General features: G+C 43.6%; 1 protein-coding gene across 1 annotated transcript in view; it reads right to left on the bottom strand.

Moving 5' to 3' along the window:
- B3GLCT (beta 3-glucosyltransferase) overlaps positions 1–12,118 on the bottom strand; it is a 117,444-nt gene that overhangs the window by 83,774 nt on the left and 21,552 nt on the right. Inside the window, exon 4 of the mRNA XM_060079753.1 lies at positions 9,530–9,569. Within this exon, the coding sequence (XP_059935736.1) occupies positions 9,530–9,569 (40 nt within the window). The remainder of the gene's footprint in view (positions 1–9,529; positions 9,570–12,118) is intronic.

Here is a 12,118-nt window from a genome sequence, read left to right as displayed (position 1 = left end):
ACTTCCACTGCAGGGGGCACCATGGGTTCAATCCCTAGTCGGGGAACTAAGATCCCACAGGCGCACAGTGCGGCCAAAAAAATAAAATATTAAAATTAGAAATTAACATAAAAAATATAAATGAAATAAACATCTAAAAAGTAAAAAAAAAAAAAAAAACACACACACACACAGTTTCCTACAGACTCAGGCACAGAAGGTAGCACATCAGTGGCAGAAATAAGAGAGTTATCACAGAGCCCACAGTCCACCTGATCCTGGTAGCAGCCCCGAGAGGTGACCGGGGAGTTTATCGGGCATTTCTGAGAAAAGGATGAAGGGAACAGTCAGTGATAAAGTCAGAGAGGAAGGCTGCGTCAGCCAGATCAGGTCAGGGGGGACTTAGGTGCCACACAAAGAGGCCGGGTCTATAGATGAACAGCTTTCAAACTGGGGGAGGGCCCCAGAGCACTCTGGGACCCCAGATCGCAGGGCCTCCCCAGAGGATGTGATAAGGACACCAAGTCCTGGGGACACCCAGGGACGGCTTTTTCAACAGAGAGAGCAGTGAAGGTTTGGGACAGCAAATGGAGTGCTGGGCCCTGAAAGTATTAGTTAGGGGAGGCTGTACGGTGAGGTAAGGAACGGAATGCGTGTGCTGGAGTTACCTGTATGAGGCAGAAGCGGAAAGGTGTACCCAGGTCCTACAACCCTGACACAATGAACATCGACCGCATTCAGCCCTGCCCCCATTCCAGAAAAGAACCAGCACAGTACAGTTTGGTTCTTAAATTCCTGCTGTTCTTTAGAGCGGCACCAAGAAATATTTCCTGACATACATCCTAAGCCCTCCTGGACTGCATCGCATTCTGGCCGAGTCTAGATACCCGGGTTGTCTTCTCTGTTCATGCCGTTCAACCTGCTGACTCTTAAGCTCTCACTGCCCGGTCAGTGGACCCAAACAAGACAATTCCGCCAGTTCCCTATCCCTTTGCTGATACTTCCCTAAACCTACCGCAATTTGCCTTTAGCAGACACAGTCACAACTCAAGACAGATTGTCACTGTTTCTCCTCCAGGAATAGGGATAAATGGGTCACACACTAAGTGCCTGACAATAATGATGAGTGTGGCAGGCGAGAAGGGAAGGTAGTCAAGGATACAGCGAGGACCCACTCGGTGTTAAAGCCGACGGTAGCTGTAGAACTTTCAGGAAACAGGACCGGAGATGGCTACAGAGGGAGCCCTGCAGGAGGATTAACTCTTCTGTGAAGGGGAAAGCAATCAAAGGTGGGGACACACAGTTCTTTGAGGCAGAAGCCCAGTGTGTCTCCCTTTGCTAGCAAAGCAATAAAGCTATCCTTTTCTTTCTTTTTTTTTCTTTTTTATAAATTATTTTTTTTGGCTGTGTTGGGTCTTCGTTGCTGTGCACAGGCTATCTCTGGTAGCGGCAAACGGGGGCTACTCTTCATTGCCGTGCGTAGGCTTCTCATTGTGGTGGCTTTTGTTGTGCAGCGTGGGCTCTGGGCACACAGGATTCAGTAGTTGTGGCACATGGGCTCAGGAGTTGTGGCACACAGGCTTAGTTGCTCCATGGCATGTGGAATCTTCCGGGGCCAGGGCTCAAATCCGTGTACCCTGCATTGGCAGGCGGATTCTTAACCACTGCGCCACCAGTCATTGGTTCAAGATGGTGGAGTAGAAGGACGTGCTCTCACTCCCTCTTGCGAGAACAACGGAATCACAACTAACTGCTGAACACTCATCAACAGGAAGACGTTGCAACTCACCAAAAAAGATACCCCTCATCCAAAGACAAAGGAGAAGCCACAAAGAGATGGTAGGAGGGGCGCAATCACAATAAAATCAAATCCTGGGTGGGTGACTCACAAACTGGAGAACACTTATACCACAGAAGTCCACCCACTGGAGTGAAGGTTCTGAGCCCCACATCAGGCTTCCCAACCTGGGGGTCCAGCAACAGGAGGAATTCCCAGAGAATCAGACTTTGAAGGCTGATGGCATTTGATTGCAGGACTTCGACAGGACTGGGGGAAACAGAGACTCCACTCTTGGAGGGCACACACAAAGTAGTGTGCACATCAGGACCCAGGGGAAGGAGCAGTGACCCCAGGGGAGACTGAACCAGACGTACCTGCTAGTGTTGGAGGGTCTCCTGCAGAGGTGGGGGATGGCTGTGTCTCACTGTGAGGAGAAGGACACTGGCAGCAAAAGTTCTGAGAAGTACTCCTTGGCATGAGCCCTCCCAGAGTCCGCCATTAGCCCACCAAAGAGCCTGGGTAGGCTCCAGTGTTGGGTCAGCTCAGGGCAAACAACCAACAGGGAGGGAACCCAGCCCCACCCATCAGCAGACAATCGGATTAAAGTTTTACTGAGCTCTGCCCACCAGAGCAACAGCCAGCTCTATCCACCACCAGTCCCTCCCATCAGGAAGCTTGCACAAGCCTCTTAGATAGCCTCATCCACCAGAGGGCAGGCAGCCTCATCCACCAGAGGGCAGGCAGAGGGCAAGAAGAGCTACACTCCTGCAGCCGGTGGAACAAAAACCACATTCACAGAAATATAGACAAGATGAAAATGCTGAGGGCTATGTACCAGATGAAGGAACAAGATAAAACCCCAGAAAAACAACTAAATGAAGTGGAGATAGGCAACCTTCCAGAAAAAGAATTCAGAATAATGTTAGTGAAGATGATCCAGGACCTCAGGAAAAGAATGGAGGCAAAGATCTAGAAGATGCAAGAAATGTTTAACAAAGACCTAAAAGAATTAAAGAATGAACAAACAGAGATGAACAATACAATAAGTGAAATGAAAAATACACTAGAAGGAATCAATAGCAGAATAATTGAGGCAGAAGAACAGATAAGTGACCTGGAAGACAGAATGGTGGAACTCACTGCTGCAGAACAGAATAAAGAAAAAAGAATGCAAAAAAAGGAAGACAGCCTAAGAGACCTCTGGGACAACATTAAATACAACAACATTCACATTATAGGGGTCCCAGAAGGAGAAGAGAGAGAGAAAGGACCTGAGAAAATATTTGAAGAGGTTATAGTTGAAAACTTCCCTAACATGGGAAAGGAAATAGCCACCCAAGTCCAGGAAGTGAAGAGAGTCCCAGGCAGGATAAACCCAAGGAGAAACATGCCGAGACGCATAGTAATCAAATTGGCAAAAATTAAAGACAAAGAAAAATTATTGAAAGCAGCTAGGGCAAAATGACAAATAACATACAAGGGAACTCCCGTAAGGTTAACAGCTGATTTCTTAGCAGAAACTCTACAAGCCAGAAGGGAGTGGCATGATATACTTAAGGAAGCCAGAAGGGAGTGGCATGATATACTTAAGGTGATGAAAGGGAAGAACCGACAACCAAGATTACTCTGCCCAACTCTACCCAGCAAGGATCTCATTCAGATTCAATGGAGAAATCAAAAGCTTTACAGACGAGCAAAAGCTAAGAGAATTCAGCACCACCAAACCAGCTGTACAACAAATGCTAAAGGAACTTCTCTAAGTGGGAAACACAAGAGAAGAAAAGGACCTATAAAAACAAACCCAAAACAATTAAGAAAATGGTAATAGGAACATACATATCAATAACTACCTTAAATGTGAATGGATTAAATGCTCCAACCGAAAGACATAGACTGGCTGAATGGATACAAAAAAAAATCCATCTATATGCTGTCTACAAGATACCCACTTCAGAACTAGGGACACATACAGACTGAAAGTGAGGGGATGGAAAAAGATATTCCATGCAAATGGAAATCAAAAGAAAGCTGGAGTAGCAATACTCATATCAGATAAAACAGACTTTAAAATAAAGAATGTTACAAGAGACAAGGAAGGACACTACGTAATGATCAAGGGATCAATCCAGAAGGAGATATAACAATTATAAATATATGTGCACCCAACATAGGAGCACCTCAATACATAAGGCAACTGCTAACAGCTATAAAAGAGGAAATCGACAGTAACACAATAATAGTGGGGGACTTTAACACCTCACTTACACCAATGGACAGATCATCCAAACAAAAAATTAATAAGGAAACACAAGTTTTAAATGACAAAACAGACCAGATAGATTTAATTGATATTTACAGGACATTCCATCCAAAAACAGCAGATTACACTTTCTTCTCAGGGCGCACGCAACATGCTCTAGGACAGATTACATCTTGGGTCACAAATCAAACCTCAGTAAATTTAAGAAAATTGAAATCACATCAAGCGTCTTTTCTGACCACAACACTGAGATCATTAATCAATTACAGGGAAAAAAATGTAAAAAAGACAAACACATGGGGACTAAACAATACGTTATGAAATAACTAAGAGATCACTGAAGAAATCAAAGAGGAAATCAAAACATACCTAGAGACAAATGACAATGAAAGCCCGATGATCCAAAACCTACGGCATGCAGCAAAAGCAGTTCTAAGAGGGAAGTTTATAGCAATACAATCCTACTTCAAGAAACAACAAACATATCAAATAAACAATCTAACCTTACAGCTAGAGGAACTAGAAAAAGAAGAACAAACAAAACCCGAAGTTAGTAGAAGGAAAGAAATCATAAAGATCAGAGCAGAAATAAATGAAACAGAAACAAAGAAAACAATAGCAAAGATCAATAAAACTAAAAGCTGGTTCTTTGAGAAGATAAACAAAATTGATAAACCATTAACCAGACTCATCAAGAAAAAGAGGGAGAGGACACATATCAATAAAATTAGAAATGAAAAAGGAGAAGTTACAACAGACACCGCAGAAATACAAAGCATCCTAAGAGACTACTACAAGCAACTCTATGCCAATAAAATGGACAACCTGGAAGAAATGGACAAATTCTTAGAAAGGTATAACCCTCCAAGACTGAACCAGGAAGAAACAGAAAATATGAACAAACCAATCACAAGTAATGAAATTGAAACTGTGATTAAAAATCTTCCAACAAACCAAAGTCCAGGACCAGATGGCTCCACAGTGAATTCTATCAAACATTTAGAGAAGAGCTAACACCCAACCTTCTCAAACTCTTCCAAAAATTGCAGAGGAAGGAACACTCCCAAACTCATTCTATAAGGCCACCATCACCCTGATACCAAAACCAGACAAAGATACTACAAAAAAAGAAAATTACAGACCACTATCACTGATGAATATAGATACAAAAATCCTCAACAAAATACTAGCAAACCGAATCCAACAACACATTAAAAGGATCATACACCATGATCAAGTGGGATTTATCCCAGGGAGGCAAGGATTCTTCAATATATGCAAATCAATCAATGTGATACACCATATTAACAAATTGAAGAATAAAAACCATATGATCATCTCAATAGATGCAGAAAAAGTTTTTGACAAAATTCAACACATATTTATGATAAAAACTCTCCAGACAGTGCTCATAGAGGGAACCTACCTCAACATAATAAAGGCCATATATGACAAACCCACAGCAAACATCATTCTCAATGGTGAAAAACTGAAAGCATTTCCTCTAAGATCAGGAACAAGAAAAGGATGTCCACTCTCACCACTATTATTCAACATAGTTTTGGAAGTCCTAGCCATGGCAATCAGAGAAGAAAAGGAAATAAAAGGAATACAAATCAGAAAAGAAGTAAAGCTGTCAGTGTTTGCAGATGACATGATACTATACATAAAGAATTATAAAGATGCCACCAGAAAACCACTAGAGCTAATCAATGAATTTGGTAAAGTTGCAGGATGCAACATTAATGCACAGAAATCTCTTGCATTTCTATACACTAATGATGAAAAATCTGAAAGAGAAATTAAGGAAACACTCCCATTTACCACTGCAACAAAAAGAATAAAATACCTAGGACTAAACCTATCTAGGGAGACAAAAGACCTGTACTCAGAAAACTATAAGACACTGATGAAAGAAATTAAAGACGATACAAACAGACGGAGAGATATACCATGTTCTTGGATTGGAAGAATCAATACTGTGAAAATGACTATACTACCCAATGCAATCTACAGGTTCAATGTAATCCCTGTCAAATTACCAATGGCATTTTTACAGAACTAGGAAAAAAAAATCTTAAAATTTGTATGGAGACACAAAAGACCCCGAATAGCCAAAGCAATCTTGAGGGGAAAAAATGGAGCTGGAGGAATCAGATTCCCTGACTTCATACTATACTACAAAGCTACAGTAATCAAGACAGTATGGCACTGGCACAAAAACAGAAAGATAGATCAATGAAACAGGATAGAAAGCCCAGAGATAAACTCACACACCTATGGTCAACTAATCTATGACAAAGGAGGCAAGGATATACAGTGGAGAAAAGACAGTCTCTTCAATAAGTGGTGCGGGGAAAACTGGACAGCTACATGTAAAAGAATGAAATTAGAACACTCCCTAACACCATACACAAAAAATAAACTCCAAATGGATTAGAGACCTAAATGTAAGACCGGATACTATAAAACTCTTAGAGGAAAACATAGGAAGACACTCTTTGACATAAATCACAGCAAGATCTTTTTTGATCCACCTCCTAGAGTAATGGAAATAAAAACAAAAATAAACAAATGAGACCTAATGAAACTTAAAAGCTTTTGCACAGCAAAGGAAACTACAAACAAGACAAAAGACAACCCTCAGAATGGAAGAAAATGAATCATAAATCAACGGACAAAGGATTAATCTCCAAAATATATAAACAGCTCATGCAGCTCAATATTAAAAAAAAAACAACTAATAACCCAATCCAAAAATGGGCAGAAGACTTAAATATATATTTCTCCAAAAAAGACATACAGATGGCCAAGAAGCACATGAAAAGCTGCTGAACATCACTAATTATTAGAGAAATGCAGATCAAAACTACAATGAGGTATCACCTCACACCAGTTAGAATGGGCATCATCAGAAAATCTACAAACAACAAATGCTGAAGAGGGTGTGGAGAAAAGGGAACCCTCTTGCACTGTTGGTGGGAATGTAAATTGATACAGCCACTATGGAGAACAGTATGGAGGTTCCTTAGAAAACTAAAAATAGAAGTACCATATAACCCAGCAATCCCACTACTGGGCATATACCCTGAGAAAACCATAATTCAAAAAGACACATGCGGGCTTCCCTGGTGACGCAGTGGTTGAGAGTCCGCCTGCCGATGCAGGGGACACAGGTTCATGCCCCGGTCCAGGAGGATCCCGCATGCCGCGGAGCGGCTGGGCCCGTGAGCCATGGCTGCTGAGCCTGCGCGTCCGGAGCATGTGCTCCGCAGTGTGAGAGGCCACAGCGGTGAGAGGCCCGCGTACCGCTAAAAAAAAAAAAAAAAAAGACACATGCACCCCAATGTTCATCGCAGCACTATTTACAATAGCCAGGTCATGGAAGCAACCTAAATGCCCATCAACAGATGATTGGATAAAGAAGATATGGTACATATATACAATGGAATATTACTCAGCCATAAAAAGGAACGAAATTGAGTCATTTGTAGAGACATGGATGGATCTAGAGACTGTCACACAGTGAAGTAAATCAGAAAGAGAAAAACAAATATCGTATATTAACGCATATATGTGGAACCTAGAAAAATGGTACAGATGAACCAGTTTGCAGGGCAGAAATTGAGACACAGTTGTAGAGAAGAAATGTATAGACACCAAGGGGGGAAAGCAGTGGGGGGTGGGGGGGTGGGATGAATTGGTAGATTGGGATTGACATATATACACTAATATGTATAAAATGGATAACTAATAACCTGCTGTACAGAAAAATAAATAAAATACAATTCAAAAATTCACAAAAAGAAAAAGCAGTCAAAGGTTCTCTAATTCTCCCGTTTCTGAGTACATACCATGCACCAACCATTCCACTAAGTACTAATCTCTCCTGGTCAAAAATTATCTCATGCTGGTGTTTTTCCGATGTGAAATCAATGTGATGGTCTTCTGACAAAAGCTGCATAACAAGTGCCTGGGACTTCAGGCTGGGGGATGGACACACACACACACGGACACACACACACACACACACACACACACACACACACACACACGAAGAGCCACTCGAGTGATGTCGTACTTGGTGAGAACCATGGTCACCAGTGAATATATTGATTAGGCAATGAGTCAAAAGAGGAAAAAAGACTGCCCCATGCTTGGAGTCAGTCACCCAGCCCTGAGCACTGTGAGACCAGGATGCAGGCACTGATTCTGCTGGGATGGCTGCTTTAGTAGCCCCACCACCACCCCAGTCCTGTAGACTGACGTTAAGACTGTAGCAAGTAGGCTCCCTGAGTCGTTTTTCAGATGAACTGATACCAAGTTCAGTATCACTGGATTTGCCATTTGCAACTTGGAGACTGTAGATTCACTTGCTCAGGCAGCTCCCCAGGTACGTTCAAGACCACATTCCAGATGAGGGCCATTGTTCATTTAAGAACCACTTACTACGAGGAGGCCCACCAGCTCCCACAAAATCAACACACAGCCAAATGACCAAATGCACAAAGGTTGGCCGCAGAGGTAAAATCTCTGAGGATTTTAAGTCTCCTCCCGTGAGGAGAGGCTCAGCCACACAGGGTGTTGTAATGCAGGGAAGGCGGAGCAATGAACCCCTGTGGCTCCTTAAACACAGCTGCTCTCAGATCCCTGCCACCCAGAGGGGGGCCTCTCCTGCCTTCTAGATGCCTCAGAACCCAGGCCCAGGCAAGGAGGGCCTAGGAAGGAAAGCGTCCCTTTCCCCCATCCAAAGGCCCACCTCCCAGGTCTCCATGGCCCACCCTGGGGTGGCTGACAATGATCAAGTTCACACCCTCTAGGAAGAGACCCAACACACAGAGGCATGGCCCTGCCCTCCCATCAACACCCTGGGGCCCGCTGCCCACGGAATCCGAATCCGAACTCATGGTCACACCCCTGAAGATGCTCACAATACATGGGGAGAAAGATGTGTGTAAAAGGGAGTGCAGATATGGGTGCTGATGGGCTGTGAGGCGGGTACAGTGTGTCTGCAAGGCAGCCAGGAGCGGCCTCGCCCCATGGTTTAACAGAAGACGCGGCTGCCAAGCTGACCCGAAGGGGACGGGCGTGCTGCCTGCAGGTCAGCAGTGGCGACCCAGCTCCAAGCAGAGGGCACATGAGCAAAGGCCACGGCTGACCCTTCATCCCGTGAAGTGTGTAACCCTGAGAACAGCCTCTGTCTCATTCGCCTCTGCATCTGCACAGTGGCCCCTCTGGCATGGGAATCTGTCCTTATTAGCAACTCAGTAAACTGTGGCCGAGGGAATTAAATCCAACGTATTAGCTGTTACTTCCAATATGTCAATCTGAAAAGTGTTCTCCCTGTGTCTTCATGAGGGTAAATGCCAGACTGAGCCAAAGACCGACTATTTGGACAACAATATTTATCCCATAAATAAAATCAGAAAGGAAAATTCACTTCACTGAAATATGATTTACAAGAAATACACCTGGATACATACTCTTAAGTTAAAAAAATCATTACTCACCTATGTCATTTTTCTCTGATATACCACTTTTCTCCAAATTCTGTATTTTAAATAAAAGAGAAAAATATAAATCTCGTCACATAACAAAACTAGCAATACACCAAATAAATATGTATGGTACATATCAACACTTGGGGGTAGACACTGAAAATGAGAGCTTGGAAATGCTTCCCTAAAGAAAGAGACCAAAATTAAGGGTGAGGGGGGGAAGCAGCAACAACATTATCAATACTTCTGCATCACAGCAGAAGATTCCTATGGGGCCGGTCCTCTCTTATGTGATCCTGAGCAAGTCACTGAATTGAGGTGAGGCTCTCTTCCCGAGTAAGATGGTTCATGATGCTCTGGGAGGGTTAATTTTAAAAACTTGTAAATGCTAAGCATTACAAACATATCAGAGATAGTACCGACTCTAGCTGTATGTTCCTCAGGTAAATGAGCTCTATTAATTATCATATTTAACATTTTGGGGGCTCAGACGTACCGCCGTCAAGAATGACACCACCGGGACTTCCCTGGTGGTCCAGTGGTTAAGAATCCTCCTTCCAATGCAGGGGATGTGGGTTCGATCCCTGGTCGGGGAACTAAGATCCCACACGCCACGGGGCAACTAAGCTTGCACACCTCAACTACTGAGCCCGTGTGCCACAACTAGAGAACCTCAGGTGCCGCAACGAAGATTCAGCGCAGCCAGAAAATAAATAAATAAATATTGTGCTTGCATGGTATATCTCAAAAAAAAAAGAAAAAAGAATGACACCACCGTGTTCTCTCCTACCTGAGAAGCAGCCCTGAGGGCCTGAGTAGGACCGTGGAGGGGGTCAGCCTCGGGCTCATGAGATGTCATGAGCACAGAAGGGACGTCTCAGAGCTGCAGAGCTTCAGACACAGAAATCTGGACGTGGGCACATGAGCACAGAAGTACCTGATCCTGATCATGAGTAAATCAGGGGAGGAGCTCTTCAAAGACTTCTCTGACAAAGCACAGGGTGTCAGCAGCTAAATCTGCCACTTTCATTGTCTTCTCTGGCAGAAGGAATTTTCTCCCTAACTGCCCCTTTCCATTTGCAACTGCTACATGCTATAATTATGACAAATGGATGGTGGCAAATACCCCTCCATTTTCTTCACAGACTGCAACAAGAAGTGCAGTTGTGAGCCTTTATCAACAAAACTGGAACAGCTAAAAGCCAAGATACTGCCACAGAGACGTGTCCTCTTAGGATGCAGGAGGGACCGTGACAGCAGATGGGGAGAGGGGGAGGAACACAGGGGAGCAGCCACCTTCGGTAGCATTTTCTGAAATTATCTTTGTCTCAAGAACAGAAATACCACCGAGTCGAGAAGAACCTCAGAGTTACATACTGATTTGCTGTACCTCGGGATCAAGTGACACTTTACCTAATCCTGATAAAACTCTTTTCAGAAGAGCCACTAAAGAAGACTGGGAAGCTCAAGCCACTCCCCTACAGGTGCTGAAGCAGAGCCAGGCTATTGTCCTAGGTTAGCGCGTGTGGACCCACTGCCCCTCTGGCCAAGGGCATGGCCTGCGCTCGGGGAGGAAACCCTCGGCTTCCCCTTCGGCCAGGCTGCCTTCTCCTTGCCAGGCCACAGCTTTGGCTGCCAGATGAGGATAATGGAAAATTGGAGATTTTAGATTTAAAAATAGCACTGGAATGGATGAAGAAAATGGGGTCCCTCCATACAACAGCCTTAGAAAGGAATTCTGACACCTGCTACGATATGGATGAACCTCGAGGACATTATGCTAAGTGAAATAGGACAGTTATAAAAAGACAGAGACTGTATGACTCCACTTACAGGAGGTACCTAGGACCACTGAATTCACAGAGATGGAAAGCAGGGTGGTGGGGGGCTGGGGGAGGGGGATGGAGAATTGTGGCTTACTGGGTGCAGAGGTTCAGTTTTGCAGGATGAAAAGAGTTCTGGAGACTGCTTGTGCAACAGTATGAATATACTTAACACTGCTGAACTGTACACTTAAAAATGGTTAAAATGGTAAATTTTATGTTATGTGTATTTTACCACAATTTTTAAAAAATAGCACAGGAGATGATCCAATCCAACACTCCCCTTTTGCAAGTAAGGGAGGCTCAGAAAGATACAGGATTTGCCCAATGTCCAACGGCCATTCCAGCCACAGAGCCAGGATTACAATCCAGGTCTCTGTCTTCTTTCCAGCGTTCCTTCCTTACACCCACCACATGCCCAGTCCTCCTCCAGAGGCGTTCTTCAGAAAATATGTGTCATTAGATGGAAATATATTTTGAGAGTACACTAAGAGTAATACCTACAATAAAAGCCACCTTTATCCAGAAGTAGAACACAAAAAATATCCTGAACTCAGTGATTCCAGACTAAACAAGCTGGAACAGGAATTGGACTTTCTACCAGATGCCTTGGTAAAACCAAAGAAAATCAACCAAAATTCCACAGCTTTCTATTTGTTATTAAGCACTGCAGCTCCGACTGCCTGACACAATAGCTAGGACATGTAAACTGTAAAAATAAAATATCCGAGAAATACTTGAATTAGGTGAACTGAAACGGAACCAGAATGGTCTTCAG

The sequence above is a fragment of the Mesoplodon densirostris genome, chromosome 17 (assembly GCF_025265405.1).
Source record: "Mesoplodon densirostris isolate mMesDen1 chromosome 17, mMesDen1 primary haplotype, whole genome shotgun sequence".
NCBI classification, from domain to species: domain Eukaryota; kingdom Metazoa; phylum Chordata; class Mammalia; order Artiodactyla; family Ziphiidae; genus Mesoplodon; species Mesoplodon densirostris.
Note: the sequence above shows the minus strand (reverse complement) of the source record. Positions and strands in the feature narration are given on the sequence as shown.